Below are 27,845 nucleotides of genomic sequence, written 5' to 3' on the forward strand. Positions count from 1 at the left end.
TTTGAGGGATAAATCAGCAAAATAGTGTTAGTAAACTTTCTCACTTTTTGGTTAAAATAAAGAGATAAATTCCATTAGGTAAGTGCCAGAGAACAGTCCGCCGATCTGGTGCTCATTGGATGTTTGTCTCACTATTTAAAGCGAAAACTCTGGGTAATATCCAACATAGAAAAGTAAAATTGTTTTCTATGATAAAAATATGAATACATTGAGACATTCCCGTGGAATGCAGGTGAAGGCGGAGTAAGTGCTAATGAATTCGCATCTATAAACTTGATCACAGAGTTTGTCGACACTAAGAAAGGAGGATGAACTGATACGATACTCAGATGGTTGCAGGGAAACACCCAAACCGACATGACATACGTAGAAACATCGGACGAAAAACTATCAGCAAGACTTTCCAAGACTGTTCTTTCGTGGCATGAATCCAAGCAGATTCAGCAGCTTAAAAATATTTTTCCTCCTGAATTTTGTAATTTTTTTTTAATTTAAAATTCTGGAAAATAATCTAACCGATTGAGTTGTTATTTTCAACATTTATTCGCGGGATTGTGCCCAACAATGGAGGCTCCTCTTTCACAGCCATGGGAGAGTTTTTTAGGAAGTAAAATAGTTTTTTTTTAGCGGAACCGGAGGATCGTATTCAGTGACCAAGAAATCGTTGAGAATTCTGAATTTTGTTCAGATTTCAAGGATTTCATGGTCGCTGAATACGACCCGATATCTAATGAAGATTCCATTTTTTTGTTAAATGGGGGTGTTCCCGAATCACTCAAGTGCTAAAGAATATTTTTAATTTAAATTCCTTTCACTTTTCCCTTTCATGAAATTTATGAAATATTAAAGTTTAAGTTCCATTTCACTTGCTAAAAAAACCGTTTGGTTCAAATGATCATTTAAATATCCAGAGGTGGATCCGTATAATTGATCACACACACCCTCATACCATTGAAGATCACCAGAACCTGTTTCCCGTGTGCTGATTGTGCGAAATAGTTGAGGAGAAAAATTGTCAAAGAAAATTAATTAATTTGTTAAAATAACATACTTTTTGCTGTGATTAAAGTTTATAAGAGTGATCGGAAACCCGTGGAGTTTTATTGAAAGGTGAGTGAGGGATCATTCAAGGGATAAGGAGGCCCATTCTGAGGCATTTACTAACTGTCCACTGCTTTACCACACTGAGCACCTACCACAGTGAGACCTACACACCTGAGGTATTTATTATATCAATTGGTTTCCACCTATCATTAAAGGTAACTTGCGTACAGGGGGAGAGGTTTGTTTTTTTGAATACATAATAATAATAATAAACAAAGAATTTGACATGTGCAACAGTCAGAGAGCAATTTAACATGATTCAATTAATTTTTTTTCAATTATTTAAAAAGGTATTCAATATTGCACTTAAATGTAGACGGAGTTCTTTTAAACTAAAAACTCTCAATGAACTTTAAATTTAGCCTTTCAGTTAAGATAATCCAGAACACACCTACAATCAATCACGCCTTATCGCCAATGTTAAAAGGACAAACTAGAAAAAAAATCTTGGAGAACAACAGATTTATATTAGGTTTAAAAAAAGGGTACTTAAGCCTCAAAAAAAAGTAGAAAACTCCACTTTTCACTCTCATTCAGATACTTTTTTTGGCAATAAAATCCATGTAGAATATATTTCTCACTGTAAATCGACGTCTGAAGCATATTCCGAATGCAATGAAAATAATTTCCCTACAAAGAGTGCAAAATTTCCCAAGAAAGTATGAGGGACAATGTGTTTGGGGGGAAATAGAGCTGACAAAGGTGAAAAAGAGAATGAAATGTAAAATTAAAATGATATAAAATGTCGTAATATAGAGTGGTTGAGAGATCAAAGAGAACAGGGTGAAAGTGCATTTGACCTGGGGGGAAAATTTCAAACAAATTGATACAATCCTTTTGACTATGTAATGTACACAAACCACACACAATTGTTCATAATTTTGTTGTAATATACAACAAATAAACTACCCAAAATATATGATATATGGTTGTGATTTGTCAAAGAAAATTAACAAAAATTAATTTACCTCGAGTTTCAACAAATTCCCTCCCATTGGGCAATTGTACAGCAGTTCCGAATCCACCCAATTTGACTGGTGCTGAATTATCCACAGTTGCTAGAAGAGCACACGCTGGTCTCACGTCACGATGGAGAATATCATTCTCGTGACAATAGCGTAGTGCCTCCAAGATTTGTCTCATGTAGTGACTGCAATGGAACCAAACGTATGAGTCCGGGGGTTTTGCAAAATTTATCCAAACAACAGGAGAAAGGACATAAAGTGTGTATTTTACCATGCTACGGCTTCACTGTAGACAAATCCAGCCACTGCCCGTCGTACCACCTCAAAACATATGTCCGACCCCTCCATGCTGAAATACAAAATTACACTCAACTCAATATATACACCACAACCCCATAAAACACGTCACAATATGCATTTATGTGTTCTTTTTGTTCTCATCTTTCTCCATCTCACTGTGTGTGCATCAAATGAAAAATTTAACCAGCCAACCCCCAAATGGTCCCATTTCCTAAACAAAAGGGATGGAAAAGCAAAAATGTTATCAGACATTACTTCAGCATCGCACAGTGGAGCACTCCATCAACATGACTCGGAAAATTGGACCCTATTCTCTATGATATTCAATTCCGCATAAGAACAAAGTAGAAACAAAGGAAAGGTAATAGGGGACAGATAAAAAACACAGAGCCAATGAAAAAGAAAATTTTTCTAATTTTTTTTTTTTAATTTCCTCTCAAAACAAATCTTGGAATGCTTAAAAAAAACGTAGAGCTAAATACCACTGACTTTCAGCAATGTGCTCCATGATTAAAAATGTATGTAATACTCATGGGGTTTTTGCATACATAAAATAAAACAAATTAATGCATCGAAGTCTGTGAAATTCGCTTCAGTTGGGATTGCATAAAGCTCACCTTTGCGTAACGAAATACCCACTAAGAGTACACTTACAAATGACTATCCACCATGTCAGCACAGTTTTATTTATATTACCAGATAAGCTTCAACTGAAGAGCTTTATTTGAATAAAAAGTCAACTGGGAGAATAATTTAATTTTCTCTTGCCAAAAACCACAGCATTTTTTTCAAACTTGTCTAGCATTCGTTGGTGGTGCATTTGGTTTAGCGAAAAGAGCGAAAAGCTATTTTGCGTTGTTGCAATATGGTTCTATGTACCTGCCGTACCTGCCTATACCCTCCTATATCTAATTACTATTTTATGCTAATTATTTCTACGAGAGATGCTAGTTTTTTTTTTATTAAAAAAATGTAAAAAGTTCATTTCAGTCATTCATACGGTTCTATGGTTTTAGAGGGTCTAATTATATTCTGATTTAGATGAAAGCTAACTAATCTAATTTTACTATTTACATTAGTCAAATTAAAATAGTTTTAATTCAATTCTGAACCGTCTTTAAAAATCGATTTTTAAAATAATAAATAAATTTAATATTCTAATCACTAAGAATTATAACAAATCAAATACAAGGAATCGGACTAAAACCATTTTATAACCGATTTAAAACGATTTAAGGAAAAATCATATTTCAAGCAAAACCATGTTTTACTTAACTCTTTAATAAATATTTTCAATAAATTAAGTACAAAGATTCTTTCTAGAAACGTTTCTTAATTCTTATAAAACTCTTCTTTCAAATGTCCAAAACTATTTATAATAATTTCAATAATGAAAATTAAAAAAAAAAGCTTTGAAGTGTTTAGGCTTGAATTTTGACAATCATTGCCTTATATTCTTTTCTTGGTGTTTGTGATGTTTATCTAGGATGGCGACCTCTTTAAATTCCTTAATTCTTCATTGTGGTATGTCAGGCACGTATCCAGGGAAAACTTCTGGGTCTTTAAACACCCCTTAAAAATTCAGAAAGTTGACTTTTCTTTAAGCAATTTTGAGGAATCTTTAAAAAATTATTTTCATGCCGAAAATTATATCAAAACAATTTAGAAAGAAGTTTTTTAAACGTAATAAAATATATTAATATATGTACAACGAGAGATGTGAAAGTTTGAAAGGAAGTGACAAACGTTAAAAAGAATCATCTAAATCAAAGTATTTCAATATCTGAACGGTAGTTACACTTCATATTTAAAGAAAAAGTCTCAAAACATCTTGTTAAATTGTTTTCTGTCTACGCCCATCAAGTTGTTTCAAAGCCTTCAAAACAATTAAATTTATCTTTTACTAGCTCTCATTTTTTTCTTTTCTTATCTTATTTATTGAAAAAAAAAAATAAATCCTGGTGCTATGCAGGAAATGAATGTCAAGAGAAAATGATCATGACATTTTTTCCTGACATTTTTTTGTCATTCCCTCTCACTCCCACTAATGTATTTCTGTATCTTTCGTCTTTCTCTGACGCATGCTTCCGACATTTTCATCATTCTTTTCTGTGCACTCAACATGTTTTTCATTTCGTATTATTTTCTCAGTATTTGGGGATATTTTTCCATGAAAAAGTGAAAATGGGCTTTGCTGAAGTGTTCTCAGTGCCAGGAAAACCGTGAAAAGTGGAAATTTGTGGTCATTTAGCGGCCAAATATGTGAAAATGCGCGAAGTGAAAAATCAAAACATTCTTTCCCTGACCAATTTTTACGGGATATTTTTCTGTATTTTCACGACACAAATCACTTCCTGCAGATTTTTTGGACTTTCCCACAGGTCATCTGCAACAAGGAAGGTCTGTGTGGGGGGCAGGAAAATGCTTCCTGGGTGGTGGAATCCCACCTGAACGCGAAAAACTGGTCCGGGAGTGAATGTTTTGCTGTCGAACTTCACTGTTTTCACTTATTTGGCCGATAAATACCCACGATTTTCCACTTTTCACACTTTCACAGGCACTAAGAACACTTCCACAAGCCGCTTTTCACTTTTCCCGAGATAAAATATCACAATTCACAGAGAAAATTGACGAAAAATAAGAAACGTGTTGACTACGCAAGAGCTTGAAAAAGAATATCGCAGGAACATGTTTTTTTCTGTCATTCTTTTTCCAGCTCTTGTGAAGTCAACGTATTTGTTAGTTTTCTGCAATTTTCTCTGTAAATTGTGATATTTTAGCTTGGGAAAAGTGAAAAGCGGCTTGTGGAAGTGTTCTTAGTGCCTGTGAAAGTGTGAAAAGTGGAAAATCGGGGGTATTTATCGGCCAAATAAGTGAAAACTGTGCAGTTTCTATAGCAAAACATTCACTCCCGGACCAATTTTTTCCGCGTTCAGGTGAGATTCCACCACCCAGGAAGCATTTTCCTGCCTCCCACACAGACCTTCCGTGTTGCAGATGACCTGTGGGAAAGTCCAAAAAACCTGCAGGAAGTGATTTGTGTCGTGAAAATACAGAAAAATATCCCGTAAAAATTGGTCAGGGAAAGAATGTTTTGATTTTTCACTTCGCGCATTTTCACATATTTGGCCGCTAAATGACCATAAATTTCCACTTTTCACGGCTTTCCTGGCACTGAGAACACTTCAGCAAAGCCCATTTTCACTTTTTCATGGAAAAATATCCCCAAATACTGAGAAAATAATACGAAATGAAAAACATGTTGAGTGCACAGAAAAGAATGATGAAAATGTCGGAAGCATGCGTCAGAGAAAGACGAAAGATACAGAAATACATTAGTGGGAGTGAGAGGGAATGACAAAAAAATGTCAGGAAAAAATGTCATGATCATTTTCTCTTGACATTCTTTTCCTGCATAGCACCATCCAGCATGTTCTCATTTTTTCAAACAACACTAAATTACAACGATTTTAAAGTTGGAGACAAAGGATTTCGTGCGAATCTTGGCCCTAACTGCACTGGACGGACAAGCAGAGTTTGCTTGTATGTATTTTTGGAAAAATGTGGCTATTTATTACCCTGATGATGGCATTAAGCCACTCTGCTATCTTTTTTATCCATTTATTTCCTTGAATGTCTCATTTTTCACATATGATACACCCATCTTAAGCGCCAATGTGACTGTAACATGTGTTCACCGGAAGACATAAGAGCGAAGAAGGAGGTCTTCATCAATGGGATTCGATAAAGTCCCAAATGCAATACCAACGACAAGTTTTGGTACAACCAAAAAAATACAAAAAAAGTAAAAAAAAATTCTTCCATTCCCTTCGCATCAGTAAGCAAATTGAGATTATCTTGGGTGGGAAATACCGGTGATGCTCCATATTGCTGTGTCAGTGTGATGGAAAATTTTCCACTTTTGGGTTATTGTTTCCATTATAACTTTTATTTCAAGTACTCTCTTCCTTGCCTGTCAACCCACAAATTTTCACTAGTCAATTAAATCAACTCTCAATAAACCTTCTGGTACCCATCAAATTTTCTACATTCATGCCTACACCGCATCATTTCCCCCTTCGCCCCATACCTCATATTGGGAAACCCTCTTTTCCATCCCCACACATAAGGGTTTTATCGTATCACACGCATCAGTAACTTTTCGAGCCAATGACATCAACATCAACAGGAAAGGCAGACAGCAAATGGCACAAGTTGGCCCAAAAATCTTCAAATTTCCACCCTATACCATACATACCTACATATATATCACTACGGGGTAGGTATATGTATACAATTTCCAAATTGAACTTTTTATTCCCACACATTTGACTTTAAAAAAATATGTCTATGCGAAATAACTCATTGATATGTGTAGGAAGAAATTTTAATACAATTTGGTACGGATGGAAGTTTTGTGGGTGGTACCAGTGCGCCTGTTATATTGACATGATGTGTATATTTTCGCAAAATGTATCTCAAAAGCAGAAACTCAAGTTTTGATTTTATACTCTTCTCTCTCACTCTCAATGTTATATACAATTTTCCACTTAAATGGGAAATTTATTGTACACAAATAAATTTATATATTCTACGCACGAACAAGCTTTTGAGGGATCCCTTTACCCACTCTCTCTCATCTAAAAGCCCACAACATACTTCAATAGCAATTTTTGGTACTTTTTATTGCTTTATTGATGAGATGGAGAAGAATTTACTAAATTGTTTTGAATTTTTTTTTAAAGCGAACTCGCAAAATGTTTCTCTTTTTTTTTTTAATGTTTTTAACTCACAATTCAAACACCATGTACAGCATTCCTTCGGAACTGTATGTTTCCAGTAGTTCAACAATGTGTGGATGTTTTAGCATGTGGCAAATCGTGGCTTCTCGCTTGAGATCTGCAAAAAACAAGCAAACAGAAATTTGCATTTTATGCTTTTTTACTTTTTACTTTTTCTGCTTAATTCCTGAAATGCATAACATGTTTATTTTTATCTGACCCAACTTCTACTACAAGTAGAAGGTGAGGGTAAATCCAGTGGGTAAATACAGTGAGTGGCGTGAAAACAGCAACGTTTTCTATCCAGGAAAAAGAAAACAAATCCATCCCAGAGAAGACAAGGTCTGTACTTGAACCGATGACATATTGGCTAAGCGCAAATGCTCTAGTTGTTGCACCACGAATCTTCTTACTTATTTCAAAAGGTGATGTGTTTTTTGAAATTTTGTACCAATAATTTTCCAAGTTTCCCCGGCTGGTTTATGTGGAAAATTCGTTTGATTTAATTCAAATGCTTCCCTTGACTGATTTAAATCTTCTGAAGATGACATTGAGGTATGAAATGGATAAATTTTAGAAGTTTGTCAGAAGACTATGTGCCGGCCGGGCAGACATTTTTTACACGTCTTTTAATTTATTGCACTTAACACAATAAAAGTTTCTTAAATTTTTATACAATTTTCTGGCAGTTTAACAATTCCAATGATCTTGAAAAAATATTTTCAATGATGACATTAAAGTATAAGATTTATAGAAGACCAGGCCAGACGGATAAAAATTTGTGAATTTTTTATTACATTTCACGTAAAAATTCATTTATTTGTAAATTGATTTTTAAACAATTAAACAATTTAAAAGACTTTAAAAAAATATTTTGAATGATGTCATTAAGATATCAAAATGGATAAAACTCAACAAGATAGACAGAAGACTATGGCCAGCCGGGTACACATTTTCGACGCGTCTTTGAATTTATTACACTTCGAGTAAAAAACAATATTCTTAGCTATTCAAGAGATTTTTTTACTATTCAACAATTCAGATGACTTAAAAAAATTATAACTAAAATTAAGTTTTTTTTTAGACTTTTAATTATATCTGAAACATTGTAAACAAATCTCAACACAACGTGGGAGTTTTCTTGTAAAATAATTCATGATGCTATTATTTTCATCACAACTGTACGTTCTACATTTCTGTGGGTTACAAACCTAAACATTTATTACAAATTGTTAATTAATGCGGTGGAAAAGCATCCAGGAATAGCATTACGGGGTTGTTAATTTAATAATTAAATTGCAGGTATAAAACAATATTATGTATAACATGTTATTTTAGCGTATTTGCTTATTTTATTATACAAAATGTGATTTGGAATGTTTTCCGGGTGATAAAAGTAGGTATACATGTTCCTGGAAGTCTATTATGGGATATGTTTGATTTTCAAAAAATTCCAACAACGTCCACAATTCGAAGATGATAGATATATCACGAAGTCACGTAACCAAATTCCTTGACAAATTCTATGTAGAAATACAAATATTAGGAGTAGAAAAATCCACTCAGGTCCAACCAAGTCAACAAGAAATTGAACAAGACAAAAAATTTTAATTTAGAACATTTCTATGCTATCCGAGAAGCAATTTAAGACCTAAAAAACGATCAAAAGTTGCAATCGAAAGACTTTCTGGTGGAATTAAGTTCTAGACGTTCTAGTAGAATAAATTGGACGTGGAGGAATGTAAAAAAAAACAAAAAATTTCAAACACTTGTTGATGACTTTCAATGTGGAATGCTGACAACTCAAAGAATATATTATTGTATTTGCAATTCCCAAGTGGTCGTAACATCAAAAGGCAAAAAACAAGAAAAAGTTAAATAAGCTCCAGTAGAGTAAAATGGATCAATTTGGGGTAGAAAAAAAAGTTAAGCACGTGACCTCGTATAGATAAATACTTTTAAAATTGTTTTCTATCCAATTTTCTTTTCTTTCTCCTTATTATTTCTTCGCACTTTCCCCACCCCTTCTTCCGGGTAAAGCTACCTACATACATTTATATTTAAAAATTCAACAATGAACAGCATTTTCTTTAAATATTCTCCGTCTCCCCGACGAGAGTAACATTTTTATGTACCATAATTTTGCTATAAAAGAAAAAAAAGTCCACAGGGACGGTACAATTGTAGGTCATAATCATAAATAAGACAAGTGTGGGATTGTACGAAAAAAAAAGTGGGAGAGACTCGTGTGGTATGGGGTTGTGCCATTCTCACGAAAAGTCACCTGAATACGGAAAACCCACTTTATATGCGCATACAAGAAAGGTCCATGTAAATAAATTTGCTATAAATGATTTCAATTTATTTGACAAAGGGTTGTAGAAAAAAATGCGTTTTGCTGACTTAACAATTGAAAAGGGACCTTGGCTTGCCAATGGCATAGAAACATAAAAATTGAGGGGCGGAGGGTGTGTTAGGTCCTCTAACGAGGAATTTTCCGCACAAATAATGTCACACCGATTATTCTTTCCTTTAGCCTTTATTTTATCGATGGGGCAGTTTTTTTTTGTTCAGCCGCACTGAAAGGCATTTTATGTTATCCTGTATATTTTTTTAGGTACCTACTGTACTCTAAAAAAAAATCACCCCTCTCGTTACCCCCTTGAGATTTTCTTTCGTCACCGTCATGGCTTTAAAAGCTTTATTTCACCAACAACATATTGCTTCGCACACAGGGACCGAATATGAAAAATTCATTGTCTTTTTCATATTACAACCCATTGCTTGGTGCAAAAAGGGACTAAATGAGAAACTTTCAAGTAGCTTCCACACGGCAGGAAAATGTGGGAATAAATTTGAAATTATGAAACTTTATGGAAATAATGTGACTTGACTTTCGCAAGAAAATTCACCTATTCAACCTTTAACCCCTCTGCATTCAATTTACATTCACCCCCTCGGAGACCCTTCACCCAACTTTAATCTACTTCTTACATGAGAATCTTTGCAATCTATTTTAATTTTCTCACAGGAAAATCTTAATATATTACAAAGTACCCCAATAATGTTTGCTTACTAAATTGATTAAATGTTTGTAGTTTATTTTAAATTTACATAACAAAACTTGAGGGGCATAAAAGCTCTCCGTGCTGGGACACTTGGTGCGAAATTTTAAAGGTACAAGATCTTTTCTTTTGAGAATTTTTTAAGGGGAGAATATTTTCCAAAAGTCTAATAAAGAAAATTAATAGCCGTTAACTTACGAATTAGGGAAGATCCTCATAAATTAGGGCATAAAAACAATTTATGCCTTAACTTTTACAGCATTATTAAGTTTAAATAAAATTATAAAGAAAAATTACTTTAAAAAAATTGAAAAATTAAACATTTTTAAAAATTTCCTCAATTTTTCAACCAATCTCTTTCTCCTTTCTTTGTATTAAGTGTGACGTGTCACAAAAGAACGGTAAATAATGTACCTTAGCACCATTTGGAGGAATATCAATTAATTTACCCCATGACAATCACACCCCACATTGCTTTGACACTGCAATAAATTATTCGGTACGATTGGGTAAGACGCTAATGTACGGCATTAAGATAAAATTAAAATAAATATTCTCCGTACAACATTAAATGGCAATACCTCATGAAGAACATTTGGGGAGTTCATACCCGAGATACCTTAAGCATGGCCCGAAATGTTTAAAGATGATAATTTGTAAAATTTTAAAGCTTTATTTTGGGTCTAAGAAACATTCTGAGACGTTTGAATAATAAGATTTTTGAATTATTTTTTCATAAAATATTAATGAAATAAAAGATATAAGTATGTCAGGTAGGTAATAGTAGGTAACTTACCAGCTGTACTTAATCCTGGACTTGCTGTAAATTTTGCTACATCCACAATTTTCACAGCAAATTGTTGATTTGATTCCCGATGAATACATCGTCGAACAATCGAAAATGGTCCTCTGCAATGAAAAGAGAAAAAATAATTTAATATTATAAAAATATTTATAAAGCTATGAAGTTGTTTTCGTAGCTGTTTTTATTGTTGTTTATTTTGTCTGATTAGAAAAAAAATATTCTAAAGTCAAAACACTTTCTTAAGTTGTTAATGAATATACTTTGGCCTTTCTCAATTAAGATTCTTGGAATATTTTCACTTATTATCAACATAAAAACTATGATTATTTTTCAATATATACATGGTTTTGCTACCTATACAAAATATTAATTAAACTTAAGTTAAAAATTCTATTCAGAATCGTATTAAAGTCTTCAAAAGAAATCGAATTGAAGCACCAAAAATACTCCATTGAAAATTTAGAAGGGTGAAATTGAAAACCACTCTCATCTCTTATTCCACCGTAAAGTGAAGCTGATCTGATTAATTGAATCAAGTTAATTTTAATTGATTTTCAAAGAAGAAGAAATAATTTATTGATTTATGTAAACCCTATTAAATGTCCAAAGACAATTTTATATACAAAGATACCTACTTAAGGGACATTAAACCGTTATATCTTCCATAGCACACATAATATCGCAATGTAAGATGTTACGATGTATGTATGTAAGTAGTTACAAACATACATAACACACACAGTACATAAAGTTAAATAAAACAGGTAGTCTTCCAAATAGAAGAATTCATCTTCCGACAAGGCAATTACTTTCATCATTCTCGTGGCTTTTATTTCCCCCAAAACCACCCCTATATAGTGTGTCAATCAAGTTTATAGACCAAAAACATGTAAAGAAAATTGAAGAAGCTTTGTTATGTTTGTCTTTTCTACACAAAAAGAAACATCCCGGATAGCAGACTCGCAGACAGTTTCATAGAAAGAAAAAAGCTATGTTGATTCTTTTTAAAGTTAATTGAATTGGAAATTGAGAAAAATACCAAGAAAAAAAAGTCAGATGCTTGAGAATAAATATGATTTTTTTTGACAAAAGATTGAATAACAAAGAATGGAATGTAAATAAAATACTAAATAAAATTTTGCAAAAGAAAAATTATGTAAAAATAATTTTGAGTCATTTATAATTTATGAGAAAGTTTTGAGATTGAAAAGCTCTGAAAATAACTTGGTAAAAATATAGCTTGATATCCTAGATAGACTAATAGTTATTTAAGGAATATTCACAAAAATAGCAAAACCTACCCCTTTATTAAAAAAAATCACATTTCCCTTATTCGTAAAAAAAAAACTAATTTTCGTTTCGTATGCTACACGTATCGGAGTTAGGTTAGTTAGCAAAAACTAATCTTAGTATAAGGTGAATTAACAAAAACACATCTTAGATTGGTTAATTTGTAGGTACTAACCTTGGTTAGGTTAGCTAACAGGAACTAACCTTAGTTAGTTTAGTCATGATGAAGTTAGCAAGAACTAACACATTCCACTATATGCCTATTTTGGTCGTAATTAACAGTACCATAGCTATCTTAACTAATAAAGCTGAATATGATGAACTAGCCTAACTTCTAACCTAGCTTGGTTAGCATCTTAAGTTTAAAAAATAGACAGTACCAGACTGCACACCAGGTTAATGAAAAAATAATTTTATAATAAGCTAAAAGTTTAAAAAATAAATTAATAATAATAACAATTATTATACAATGGAAGATCTCGCTCCAAGCTATCAGCTCTACTTTTTACTTCCTCTTTCAAAGCTATTATTTCAAAAATATTTTGAAGCTGAAATACATATTTAATCTTCCATTTTCTTTTTAATTTCCTTCTGATAATGTTACACGGAAGAATGGAGAAGATGTTCTATGAAAATTTTAAACATATTGACAAAGTTTTGTCATGAAAAATTATCAAGAACATAAAACTCTCAACTTTGATGCAACAACATTGAAAAAAAAAAATAATGCACTTTAGATGACTTCCAAAGTTTTTTTTTTGCCTTTTTTGCTTTATTTTAATAAGTACTATATTTCATATTTGACATTAAAGCTTTTAAAGGGTTTGTTAGCACATTGAACAAATCAACTCCATTTGCTGATTCTGATATGAAGTGGATTTGGGAATTCAATGGGTTTATAAGCTCTTAAATCTCTTGTAATACGAGTGAGAGCTTTAGGCGAAAGTTTTTATTTCTATTTTGGTGAAGTACATACATTGTTATGATCCCATATTGAATTTTATGCTATGAATTGAACTTTTTTTTTTTACAAAAATTAAATAAAACTTCATAAATAGGTCATCTTATTCATGGCATAGGGATAGAGATAAAACTTTTTACCGGCATAGAAAAGTTTAATCTTAAATTTTAATTTACTGCAACACTTTTAGTTGTGTTTGACAACTTTTCACATACATTTTTGCATAATATTCTCTTCCCTCCTCCCTTTTGAAAAACTTTTCTCAATATAGTAGTTTTAAAATGTTCCCCTTCCTGTGTGTACTGTAATTTTCATTTTTATACAAAAATAAAATACATATAAGAGAAAAACCCCATGATAAAAAAATGCAAAAGCTTGTTATTAAAGTTCTCAATGCGAATTTTATTTTTCTTTTTATCAAATGAAGTTTTTGTTCCCCTCAAAGGAACTTGTTGGATGATCCAACGTGCAGAATATGAAACATCCGCCGAAAACTTTTAACCACAAAGTTCATATCTGGCGGAAGTTTTGGGAGCATGAGGTATTCGGGAATGTTTTTCATTTTAATTAATTTATGTAAATCACGAAAATTATCTCGACAGAAACATGAAGAAGACCCATGTGAAAAACCCCTTTTTTTGTGCTCATACTTGATACGCAAATTTTCAATGAGATTTTTTTTGTTATGTGTGCGTTATGCTTTTACGCAAACATCCTGCGTTATATTTTCATTAAGAAAAACAGCTTTTTTTTCGCCATGAAATATGCGTTGGAAGACTTGAAAATTGAATTTACTGTTAAATGAAGAAATTATGGTGCTATGCAGGAAAAGAATGTCAATAAAAAATGATCATGACATTTTTCCTGACATTTTTTTGTCATTCTATCTCACTCCCACTAATGTATTTTTCTATCTTTCGTCTTTCTCTCACGCATGTTTCCGACATCTTTTTTTTCATGGCATGCTTTTTTTCTTGCGCACAACATGTTTTTATTTCCTTGAATTTTCTCAACATTTGCGGATATTTTCCTCAAAGAAAAGTGGAAAATGCTTAGCAAAAGAGTCCACAATGCCAGCAAAACAGTGAAAAATCGAAATTTACGGTCATTTATGGGCCAAATATGTGAAAATGTACGAAGTAAAAATCAAAATATTCTTTCCCTGACCAATTTTTACGGGATTCTTTTTCGGATTTTCACCACACAAATCACTTCCTGCAAGTTTTTTGGACCTTCCTACAGGTCATCTGCAACACGGAAGGTCTGTGTGGGGACAGGGAAATGCTTCCTGGGTGGTGGAATCCCATCTGAACGCGAAAAACTGGTCCGGGAGTGAATGTTTTTCTGTCGAACTTCACTGTTTTCACTTATTTGGGCGATAAATACCCACGATTTTCCACTTTTCACACTTTCACAGGCACTAAGAACACTTCCACAAGCCGCTTTTCACTTTTCCCGAGATAAAATATCACAACTCACAGAGAAAATTGACGAAAAATAAGAAACGTGTTGACTACGCAAGAGCTTGAAAAAGAATGTCGCAAGAAGATGTTTTTTTTCTGACATTCTTTTTCCAGCTCTTGTGAAGTCAACGTATTTGTTAGTTTTCTGCAATTTTCTCTGTAAATTATGATATTTTAGCTCGGGAAATGTGAAAAGTGGCTTGTGGAAGTGTTCTAAGTGCCCGTGAAGGTGTGAAAAGTGGAAAATCGGGGGTATTTATTGGCCAAATAAGTGAAAACAGTGAAGTTCGACAGCATAACATTCACTCCCGGACAAAGTTTTTCCGCGTTCAGGTGGGATTCCACCACCCAGGAAGCATTTCCCTGACCCCAAGTCGACCTTCCCTATGCAGATGACCTGTAGGAAGGTACAAAAAGCCCGCAAGAAGTGATTTGTGTGGTGAAAACCCGAAAAGAATCCCGTAAAAATTGGACAGGGAAAGAATGTTTTGATTTTTACTTCGTACATTTTCACATATTTGGCCCATAAATGACCGTAAATTTCGATTTTTCACTGTTTTGCTGGCACTGTGGACTCTTTTGCTAAGCATTTTCCACTTTTCTTTGAGGAAAATATCCGCAAATGTTGAGAAAATTCAAGGAAATAAAAACAGTTGTGCGCAAGAAAAAAAGCATGCCATGAAAAAAAAAGACGTCGGAAACATGCGTGAGAGAAAGACGAAAGATAGAAAAATACATTAGTGGGAGTGAGATAGAATGACAAAAAAATGTCAGGAAAAATGTCATGATCATTTTTTATTGACATTCTTTTCCTGCATAGCACCATTAATCACATTATATTTTGGGCAAATGCAGCTGTATGTTAACAATGTGATACAATGATAATAGCATAAAACTTCCACCCCCAAAATAGCACAATATGGTGCGTATAGAGTACTTGTGAGAGAAGTGGAAGTACAAGTTCTCTTTAACAATTTAATTTTCATCTTCCTCCTTTTCTTGCAAAGTGGCAAATCCAGCCATCATCCAATTACTTTTCGTTCCTTGTCATGCTACACTTTCCTTCACACTCTTCTATTACTCTATATTACACCGAAAAAAAAAAGAAAACTTCCCCACTTTAATTTTTCAAAGACACAAAATGTATTTTCTTAATTGAAAAATAAATTAAGATTAAGATTTTAGTTAATTCGAGAAGAAGAAATTTTCTTTTAAAAATTATTTGTTGCAAAACTGATTTTTGAGAAGAAATTGCTCTTAACTTTTCCATTACTTTACCCGAACTTGTTGCCTTAATCAAAACAATTAGCAAACTGACTATAAAGTCAAAAGATACAAAAGCGCACGTTCTATACAATGTACAAAATTATATATTTACTTCCATTCCTTCAATATAAATTTAATTTACTTGTCTTTTAGCGGAATTGTTGCCTCCACTGCGTGGTTGTTCTTTGTTTAATCAACGCAAAATGACTTCTTTATACAATGCTACCAACATTGCATACTTATAACTGATACATCCCTTCCCCATTCATTAGCGGGTGAATGAGAAAGGGATCTAAGTAAAGAAGCATGGCTTTCACTTCGTTTCACAAATTAAAATTAACAAAGGGAGTGTTGAAGAAAAGCTTTTTGGAATTTGATGTTTGTATATCAACACAGTTTTTCTGCTTCAAGTAAATATAGATACATATTTTATAAAGCTTTCATTTTCCACTTTACAAAAGCCTAACGAGACAAACACCTCAATGCATAACAATGAAAATGTTGAATACAACAAACTGACACAATTCATTGTCTAACTAAAGTACCTAAATCATAAGAAAACATAATTTTCCAATTAAAGTGACAATTTTTTTTTTAGAAATTTTCTTCACGATCTATAAATATTTTCTTAAATTCTATTACCTACAATTTTTCTTCTATTAATTTTATTAATTCATACCCTTCAGTAGCTTTTTTTTTCATGGAATATTTTCCTTTTTCCTTTTCACCCGTCCTCCCCTGCCACCGTCCTATGATCCAAAAGTCGGTAAAATTTATGACTTTCGACTCCACTAACATATACATACAGTTAAGGGGTTTTGTATCTGTCTCGAAAATACATTCATCTCGGGGAAAAAGAGAAAATTTTCACCCTTCGCTTTTTTTATGTCCAAACACCTGCCCCTACATTCACTTAATTTGTCGGATGAATTTATTACAGTGAAATGTAAGGGTTTTAGAAGATGATTGTAAGTAATTTTTCAGGGATCCCTTTTCGCACAGCACTTTCCATTTTCCACAAATTATATTTCATCAACAAAAATATATTTATACGCATTTTAACATGGATTTAACATCCCCTTTCTAGGATTTCCTCTTTTAAACCCAGAAGTAATTTGTTTATTATGGAGATTTTGTTCATAATAAAAAATATATATTTTTACCAAAATAAAATTCTGATTAAAAAAATGTGATTAATTAAGTAGAAAGTAATTATTTTTCAGCCTAGAGTATCCTTCATATTTTTTTTTAAACAAAGTGATGAAATGTGAAATTCTAGTTAAATAGGAATAAAGTGTAGAAAGTTAAAAAAAAAACTGAGCTTTCGTCCCATTTAAGCTTCATTATTTTTTTGCTCGACAGAGAAGGAAAAACATCCTCAAAATGAACTAAAATAGCCCTCGGTCATCCGTGTAAGCATAAAGTGTATATAGTACAAGTAAATATAAACATAATTTACCAATCGAAATGATTCTCAATAAAATAGATTGTTTCCGCTCAGTGAGTATGATATTGGTTTGATATCGTTCGCAAAGAGAAGGTAGGGGGACATGGGGCAATTTGTTAGTTTTTTGGGAGAAACATTTTCCTGATTTTCCTGAAAATATTTGAGTTTTCTCATGACGACTATCTTATAGGAAATTTTCCGGGCTACAATTTTGTCTCAGACGATTTTCCTCTATCTCAACGGGAAAATGCATTTTCAGGCCATTTTCCAAACCCTTGCACATTTGCCTGTTTCAAAAATCATGGGGCAAAATGTTAGTTTGCGTTTTTTGGCCTTAAATTTCAATTTTATGAATTTATTTCATCTAGACACTATAAAAGCAATTGATAATAAGGTATTTGTGTAACAATTAGAAATTTTTTTTAATAAAAAAAATACAAAAAAAAATAAAAAAATGAAAAATTTATGAAATTGCACTTTTTATTTTTTAAATAATTTTATATTAGTAATAGAGAGTAATATAACATGCTAAATTATAAGTATTAAGTGTGCCGACTGGAAAAAAATAAAATAAATAAACAAAAAAAAAGTTAACAGCCTTAAAAACGGTTTCTAACATTTTGCCCCAAGTGGTACTTTTTAGTGTCAGTGTTATACGGGAAAACCCGGAAAATTTTTTCGGAAAATTTAGACTAAATTCGTGTTCAGCAATAGTTACTCTATCAAAAAATGCATTTGGATCAAAAAAATTACACAGAAATACGCCAAAATACGATATTGAAATGAAAGGTCAAAGTAACTTTGAAATTCGAAAAATTTGTTTTTTAAATAAATCCCAAAATATTAGATCAATGATTATAAAACTTTATAGGCTTAGTTAGAGTTATAAAAGGTACCTTTTGACTAAATTAGAACAATTACGAAATAATATTTACTGAGATATTGGAGGTGTGTGGTCTTGATTTTCTAACATTTTGCCCCATTTCCCCCTATAGAACGAAAAGAAAAATATTCAAGAAAGCTCCCTCTCAATACCCCATGTAATAGAGAAGGTTTTGAAATCTATCAAAGATATACTTTCGTGGAGCTAAATACAAAAAGAATAACTCCTCCGTATCACATTCGTGAGTTGGATATTTTTCCTTTGCAAGAAGTATCATGGAAGAAGAAAATGGGAGAAAAGATAGGGAGGAAAAGTCTCTGGAGCCACACAAAAAGGTTAAATGTACATATATCTATATTATGTGCTTGTCCGCAGTGAGAAAAAAGGTCCGTTGTGGGGTTATTTGTTCAACGGGGAAGTCACAAGCTATGTAGATGTAGAATTTTCGCGAAAATTTAATATCAATAAGATTATACAATACACAGAGATTCTTCAACCCCCATACATTTGGGGGTTATCACCTCTACAAGAATGTGAGAAAAACCTCAAAATGAATAAACTTTGTTCTCTCAAAAGTTGATTTTATATTTGTCTTTTCACACAAAATAATTATATTAAATTTTCAAGTACTAAATGTGGCTAAACTTCAACTCGACTTATTCATCATATACGTATGTTTTCAACTGAAAATTCCCGGAGTGTGTGTTTACAATGTAGGGCAAACCATGAGGAAATGAATGGAGAATAAACGAGTCATCCTATCTTTGTGAATTCCTAGAAGATTTGTCCTGAATAAACATTAATCTTATTTGTTCACTGCATTAGCAATTATCATTGCCTTGTTTGGACGTTTATTATGTCTTTTCTAAATATAGGATATGTAGCTTTAATTAAGAAATATTGTCGTTTTCAAATTCGTACTTTGATTTTAAAGAATATTTTTTGAGAAAATGAACTTAAAAAAAAATTGAAATTCCGGTCTTTCATTAATTTGAACTAAAAAGTAGAACATATCGAGGGCTAGATTGTAAAAACGGTTAAGTCGGTTCGGAGCCCATACAAAGTTAGCTGGTTTTACAATGTAGTCCTCGATATGTAAAATACCCTACAATGTAATACCAATTGCCATAGCTAGGTACTACGATTCAGAACTTATAGGTGAGTCCGTCCTTACGGATTCATGGCCCACGAACCACTGAGCCAACCGTACTACGGTGGTTTGGGTAGAGAATCACCTTAAGATTCCCGCCAATCCCACACACATAAGCCATTCTGTCCTATGCCATGACAATCGGTACAAGAGGTACTGCACATATAAAGAACATTGCAACAAAACCAATAGAACTATTTTATGACGTCTTAAAATATCCTTTTAATGCTTTATACCACCGTCAGATTAATTCCACGTGCTAAGAGGGAACCAACAGGTGTTTAACGGATGGACCATAGGAATGAATTAGAAACAAAAGAGTGGATAATATTAAGCATATTGAGCTTTTCGACCTACCAACCTCCATAGAAACATAACTTAAAATATTCCTATATTAGTTTTTAAGCCTGATAGCATGTGCGTAAAATCGCATATAGGGAGTTATATCAATAAACGTGCAAATGAACTTTTAGTGAATAATTTTGGAGATAAAGGCAAAAGCTCCTTGTTCGTTCTATTCCATCCCATCTTCATGGTGGAAATTGAGAACAATGGTGCATACAAAGTAGGTTTCCCTTAATCGCTTAAACTCTATGTGTGAGTACAATGGATGGGAACTTTTTGTGCTTTCAGTGCTTGAACGTTTTGCAATGACAAAAGGGGAGGCATATATATTGATAATACATATAATATAGGAAGTTTCGCAATGCAGAATAAGAAATTCATTGCCATGGCAGATGCTCAATCGATTTTTGATAGAGACTATATACATAATTTAATAAATGCCTTTTGCATTTAAGGAACATTCCTTCATCATTATTGGCTTCTTATCACTTAAGGAATCTACATATATATAGACGGGAGACATTTCCCTTGATGGAAGCTCTTAGATGCAGCATTTAATCGCACTAATGCATAAATAAGAAGCCCTCAGCAAAACATTATTATTGTACATCATCTATTCATAAGAGCTCTTGTCGGGTAGTACGTGCACAATGAACTAATTCAAACATGTCATCAATTTTCATTTTGTCGAGCAAGTATGGAATGACACGTTATTTCTTAATTAACTGATGAAGTTGTCTTACATCTCGTTCACTCTCCCAAGAATAATTCATGTTCATTTTTTTCCGGGAAATATTTTTTGCAAAATAAATATAGGGGACGTTGGACCAAAACTAACCCATTAAGGTTTGTCAAATACAAAATTTCTAGTTTGGAGAGAAGTTACTGGATAAGGGATCTCAATATTTTCTAGATTTTAAGGACCGGGCTTAAGTTAATCATCAGTTAAGTTTTTATTATTAAAACCTATAAAGCCTGATCTTGAAAAATACCAGCCCAGCCTAAAAAACTTAGACTTAGCCTTAAAATTTTAGCCTAACTAACTAAGAAATAGGTTAAACAAATACCTGATTTAAAGAAAGTTAAGTTGGTTAAAAACTGAAACCTAGCTTAAAAGAACTTAAGCCAAGCTTGACTTAATAAAATTTAAGACTGGTTTAAGGTAGGCCTAGCTTATAAAACTTTGGGCTGTGTAAAGAATCTTAAATCGGACATAGATCCGAATTTCACCCTCAACTAAATTGAAAGTAATAAGGTCTTTCTCTTGGTAACCTAACAATTAAATCCAATATCATGAGAAGAATTACCTCTTAGGTGACCCTTAAATATTTAACATTGAATAAACTTAACCTTTCTTCTACGTTAAAATAAACAATAACCACGTTTATTTTTCATGACCTTTAAAACCATTGAGAAACATGAATATTTTATGTTTTATGGTGTTTTTGGATGGAAATTGAAGCTTTAGAAATTCGATGGATTACAACAAAAAGAAAAAGCTCTTAAATCCCTTTGTGTGTTTATACCTATAAAAATAGGGGATGAAGGTGGAAAAAAAAAACTCTCCTTGAATTTCACAAAGATTGAAAGAAAATTTTGTGTTCTGTTTTCTTCATTTTCAATCACAAAATATAAAACATACATTTTTATGCGCACGCACGCATCAAATCGTCCTTTTCAACATACATTTTATGTATGTAGGTATGTTTGTACATCACCACCCCCATACACGATTCCATGAGATACATATACATATAGAGACATTCATCCGTAAAAGGACACCCCTAACACCTCACCGTTCATCTCATCAGACGTGAATTTACTTTTCTTTTTTTTTGCTGTGTTCTTGCAATTCAAAGGAAGAAGAAATCCATAAAAAAACGTAAGACGAGTGGGATGTCACCCAGAAGAAGGCTACAATAAAAGACAAATTCATTTTGTAATCTGTTCTGTGTGTGATTCTATACAATGTCAATAAATATACCAAGTTATACCATGTGCTTATGTATATAAATCAAGTATATTGTGTGACAAAATATACAAAAAGATCAGCCATGTGTAACAACATGAATAAAAGGAAAGGTCAAAAGATATGAAATTTTTGAGGAATGAAGAAGCAAAAGTTGACAACGTATGTAAATATGAGGTTGAAAGAAAATTGTAAATCACTTTCCTCCCCCACTCCCCTCAACAAAACGACTAAATAAGACGTTTTATTTTCATGATTACTCTCATCTGTAAAAAAAGCAGATTTTTCTGTGGCGGTATATTGCTCAAATTTTCTATTCCACATGAATTACCATTTTGCCGGTTTTTTTCACCTCAAAATTCTGAAAAACAATTTTTTTTAATCCGAAAAATTAATTAAAAAAGATTTTGTATTATTAAAAAATCCTTTTTGGTTGATAGTCCACACAAAACTATTAAATCGGTAGATACGTTATGAAACGATTTTAGGAGAAACTTTACGGATCCTTTTTGATTTTAAAGGATTTGTTAGTTTTTTTTTTCAATTTGGAACCCTAATATAATAATTTTTATTGCAAAAAAAATATGTCGCAGCTAAGAGTTCTAAAAACATCCCTTTAAGCTATAGAAAATTAAAGAAACTTTTTTATTGAGGATTGAAAAAAGGAAACTAATAAAATCATAACCAATTTCCCAAAATCTCCAGCGTATGAAAATTATATTTTAAATCATTCTGGGATCGATTAGTTTAATTAACAAGTTCAACTTTCCATAAACCAACATCGAAAAGATTGATATTTTAAGCATTTCGCCTGTCATAACCTATTCGGTAGAATCTATTTTGAGAATACCTATACCTACAATTTCGAATTATATATTATACATACTACTTTCCAAAGTATGAGCTTGTTTTTTCACCACACATGGACGACTTCTTGAAATTACTTTATGCATTCTAAGTATTTCTCATATTGCATTCCTTAAATATTAATAATAACCTCTCCACATGTTGTGCAAGCAAAGTGATTCCCGAAAGGCTAACAAAACTTACAAAGTCAATTTTAAAATAATACAGCACATAGTGTGCTATATAGATATGTGAAATATGTTTTCATGGCTTTTAGGATAATTAAGTTTTATTTTTTAATACACATGAATAGAGCCATGAAATATGTAGATTAATATTTCATATTTATTGGTTTGTTTTGATGAAGATTTTTTTTATTATTAAATGCAATCATCAGTAAAAGAGAAGCCTCGCATGTATGTTTCATGTTCAAAATTGCAATTGACAGTAGATATTACGATTTTTTTCTGGAAATGTGAATGAGAGCCACAAATGTTTCCTATATACTGTGAAAATGGGGTGAATACGATCATATTTCGATTGAATATTATAACAAATACCTAAAGATTCCTTTTTCAAAGAGATAATAAATCCAAAAAATGAAAAAAGAACTTTTTTTAAATCTAGGTGTGCTTTTACCGTCCCTGGATAATTTTATGCTTTCAAAAGCGGCGTATTATGCTACAGATGCTACATATAAAAAACTCTGATACATCATTTCAAATTAATTAAAACATATCATTAGCAAGGATTTTTATAGCGTAAAATGGAGTAGTTTTACTGATATTTCCTTTATAATTTGTTTTTCCTTTAAAGCTACTACATTCACTCCCGTATAAAAGCTTCTGATATAGGTAATCAAAACCGGTCAGGGGGTTAATTTATAAAATTAAATTCAACAGAAAATAAAACTTTAATGAAGGGTCTACTTAAATGGCTAAAAATCATCCTTTTATGCGGTTTTGCGCATCTAAATAATTCAAAAAGAAGGGAATGTGGTAATTTTCAGTTCTTTTAGAATTTATTAAAATCGGTTAGCTAGAAGTGAAGTCAAACAAGAATTCTTTTTCAAAATTGTTCTGAATTAAGAATGAATTAGAACTAATTCGGATCAATGTGCGATAAGCCAATATAATTTAGAATAAAATTGATTATGACTAGATTGGATATCTAAATTCTAGATTATTTAACGAAATTTCTTTAGTTTGTCAGGGGTATTAAAACCTAAAGCTGTATTAAAACTGAAATTAAAAAAAAAGGAACTGACGCAAAAAACAATCAAATTTTCCTCTCTTTACCCTAAATATTTTCTGTCAGAAAAAACCTTCAACTAAATATCACAAATTCAAACCATAAAATAGGTATATGAATGAAAGTTTTTTTTCCTGGTAATGGGATAAATTGTTGATAGTAAAAAATATTCATGATTTTCCCCGTTTTATTCTCAATTTCCCGCAAAATTAACACACACAAAATTCAACCCCAAATTATGCATAAAAAATTTACATTGTGATGACTAAAAAAAAAGAACACTCGATAGATTTTTTTTTCATTGCAACTTTTGTGAATTGACGAAAAATGTTGAAGAGAAAATTGGGGTCGTGACACATCAATTAAATTATAATTTCTCTGCTGAAGTGAACCGAACAGAAGCATGTTATATGGTACAGCATATAGGTATGTAGAACAATGATATCAAGTGGCAAAAGATCAGTGTGATGAGTAACATTTTACATCACTCAGAAGAGCCTCAATGCTGAGGGGTGAGTAGCTCGTTAATTTTGATGTCAATGCAGAAATGCGAGAGATGGTAAATTGTTGAGAGCACTCGATGAAAATTGCTGCTACATAATCCACCAAAAAATTTGCAAATAATAATGAGGTTTCCATTTATAAAATATGAATTTTTGTATTAGCTTGTCTAAAATAGTAGCTACATTGTAGGACAATGTAGTCGCTGCTATTTGTTATAATCTATCATTAAGGATTCAAAAGCATTGGCATTTTACACACACATCCAATGGCAAAAGTATTATGTCTCTAATATATATTCCAAGGAGAGTCAACAAGATTTTCTATTAAAAGGATATGTAATAGTCTTATAAGCTCTCTAAATGAAAGCTATCGAGCTCATTAAGTTCTCGATAACACTTTCGTGCGGGAAATCCATTAGAGGAGAGATTTCTCTATTTATTTGTCCCTCTTTTCCGGACTTGAACCTCTTATCTGTTTTGTATTTTCGGGGTGGAAAGATGCCACATCGATTTGCTATCTCGACACACTACTTCCTCCTTTTGAATCTTTCACTCGTGCAAAACACGTGACCCAAAAAAAGCCCCAACACCCACACTTTACGCTATAACCCTGCGCCAGAAATTTTCAATGGCTCCAGTGTGTTGACGTAAGAAAAACAACATTCATAAACTTTTCAAACAATGTAAATCAAGATTAAGAAATTAGATGAAATGTACTTCAATAATACATTTATCAAATGGGGTGGTTCTTCGAGTATTTTTGATGATGGCGCTAAGGGTGGTATTGATGAAATTTTAATGAAAACAAAAGAATTTTTGATTTGAAGCCAAGTTGTAAGTAAACCACAAATCTCAAGGAAGGAAGCGATTATGAATGTGGTTTAATAAATTATAGGGGGATGCCCAACCCGAGAAATCAGTACTTTTCGTGAAGCAGCAGGTTCTTCCGATCAGAGGAAGGGATCAAATTGCACAATTCCACTTGCAATCGAAAGTACATTTAATTAGCTTTCGATTAATCCCTATCTCATTATCGAAATAACTTATTTATATAAAAAAAAGTTAAAGTGTTTCTCGGGAATCGGTCGAGATTGATCGAGATTCGAGAATTCCTCATACATTTTGTTCAACAAAAAGTGACTTTTCTTCACAGAAAATGAGGTTTTACCATCCCCTTGATAAATTATTATTCTTCTCAAAGGAAATTCATTACGTAGTCTAAAAAAGATTATCTAAAAAATGTTTTTCTTAATAAAATTATCTTCAGCTGAACGGTTGATGGAAATGAGTTATTTCGTTCACATTCGTATATTCTAGCAGTTTCCTGTAGTATAGAATTTCATGAAAAATCTACATATTCTAAGAAAATACTGTTTTGATTTTTTTAATTGTGTGATAATTTTGATTAAATCGCGAAAATTCATGAACATTATGAAATATATTGTGAAAAGTGTTTGATTAAAGACAGAGATTAAGATAAAACATCATTTGTATCAACACTTGTAGTAAAGACAATTTAACTATATAGTCATTACTACAAGTGTTGATACAAGTGATAAAGAACTAGGCGCTTTAAAATTTATAAAGTACTATTACATCAAATAAAAAAAAACAGTAACATCTACAAATTTTCCGTATTGGAAACATATTAAAAAAAAATTATTTTAGCGATAAACTATATTGCAGTTAGTTATATTCCGTGCCATGAACTGCAAAAGTTGTTTAAAAAACATGCAAAATAATTAAATAAGTAAAAAAATACAAATTTTTCTAGCATACATTATTTATTAGCTTGAACATCTTAATCAGTGTAGTACAGATCCCGCTAGTGATAATTTTCTGCCATTTTTTTTATTCCTATAGTGGAATGATTCTTTCAGAGAAGAAGGGCAAATTAATAAAGCTCTTCGGCTCAAAATGGTTCTTCTGCACTACTTATTTTCTCTTAAAGAAACGGAAATTTATGTATATGAAAAAATGACAACAAAAAATATTTGTCAAAACAATAACTTCAGTCGAGTTAAAGAATAATTTTAAAAACAAAATGGACGTGGCATATAAAACTGAGCAAAAGGAAATTGTAGACCTAAAAATGACTTTCATAGAAAGGTTGCGCGACGGTCGAAGGATTCTAAAAGAATAAACCTTGATCATTTGACAGAGGCCAAACTTATGTAAATTAATTGTGAATTAATAGATTTTCTTTCATATTCCTTAATTCAGATGAGTCAAAATTGGTTTTTAAAAATTTCGTGGGAGTACTCAACTAATAGATTGACCCCTGAAGAAGATCCAGTATAGACGCAAAAGTTTGTTAAAAAGATCCGTCTTATTCTCCAGGAGAGAAAAATATTCTGGCGATCACTAAATCAATATCTGACTACATGAGAAACATTTTCTGCTACTGAGAATTTCTCAAACTTTCTCTTAATGTGTAATCCTATTAAACTGATATGATGAAGTTCTCAACACACACTCTCTGCTTGCAAGCGATCTTCTAACAATCAGAGTGTCGAAAGCCTGTGATAATTAACTTAATTTATTGCTGAATCTAACATTCTTGATGTGAATTGAAGAGAAAACATTTCATTCTTAAAGACATAAACTGCTAGAATTTGTTGGTCCGTGGCATGTTTGCATGCTACAAACCAATAAATTCTAGCAGTTTTATTTATATTGTAACGAGGTAAATTGTCGCTTCGCTCCAATTTACCTCGCCCCGCTTCGCGGGGATTTGTTGCGCTTCGCGCAAATTTTAGAATGAGAAAAATTGTGATAAAGCATGCACTTAACAATGTCAAAAAAATTGTAAAGGAAAAAAGTGAAGTTCACACAATATTTATGGCACCAAATTCAAAAAGTAGTCAAAAAAGCATGAATTTTATATGGGGGCTCTGGGGGGAAAATGAATGTCGTTGGTAAAAACCGCCTGGTATCAGTAGTCTCTGTACCAAATTTCATCACGATCGGATCAACGGTGTAGAAATGCATAGCTGTACAGGAACGAAATCCTTTCTTTATTATATAGATTACGAGGTAAATTGTCGCTTCGCTCCAATTTACCTCGCCCCGCTTCGCGGGGATTTGTTGCGCTTCGCGCAAATTTCAAAGAGAAAAAATTATGATGGTTTATAAGTATATTTGGAAAACTTATCAGTCCCGAAAATAAAATTTGCAAAGAGAAGAAATCATTTTCATACAACATTTCAGGCGCCAAATTCAAAAATTCGCAAAAAAATACATGACTTTTATATGGGGGCTACCTGAAGGGGGGCTTTGGGGGGAAAATGAATACGGCCACTCGAAATCGCCTGATATAAGGAGTCTCTGTACCAAATTTCATCGCGATTGGTCAAACGGTGTAGATTTGTATAGCTGTACAGACACGAAATCCTTTCTTTATTATATAGAAGAAGAAGAAGATAGATGGAGAGCTCTCATCAAACCCAAA

At 32.4% G+C, this 27,845-nt stretch overlaps 3 protein-coding genes across 11 annotated transcripts in view; 2 read left to right on the top strand and 1 right to left on the bottom strand.

Annotated features, from left to right (window-relative positions):
* Positions 1–27,845, bottom strand: part of LOC129791777 (peripheral plasma membrane protein CASK) — a 251,442-nt gene that overhangs the window by 221,157 nt on the left and 2,440 nt on the right. For all 9 annotated transcript variants that reach the window (XM_055830296.1, XM_055830268.1, XM_055830286.1 and 6 more), the window contains exons 3-6: positions 11,012–11,124; positions 7,163–7,268; positions 2,341–2,418; positions 2,073–2,254 (exon numbers count right to left, since the gene is read on the bottom strand). In XM_055830296.1, coding sequence (XP_055686271.1) covers positions 2,073–2,254; positions 2,341–2,418; positions 7,163–7,268; positions 11,012–11,124 — 479 coding nt within the window. The remainder of the gene's footprint in view (positions 1–2,072; positions 2,255–2,340; positions 2,419–7,162; positions 7,269–11,011; positions 11,125–27,845) is intronic.
* LOC129792167 (alkaline phosphatase-like) overlaps positions 1–27,845 on the top strand; it is a 531,254-nt gene that overhangs the window by 55,743 nt on the left and 447,666 nt on the right. The window lies entirely within an intron of this gene.
* LOC129792850 (40S ribosomal protein S25) overlaps positions 1–27,845 on the top strand; it is a 137,947-nt gene that overhangs the window by 20,355 nt on the left and 89,747 nt on the right. The window lies entirely within an intron of this gene.

The sequence above is a fragment of the Lutzomyia longipalpis genome, chromosome 1 (genome assembly GCF_024334085.1).
Source record: "Lutzomyia longipalpis isolate SR_M1_2022 chromosome 1, ASM2433408v1".
NCBI lineage: Eukaryota > Metazoa > Arthropoda > Insecta > Diptera > Psychodidae > Lutzomyia > Lutzomyia longipalpis.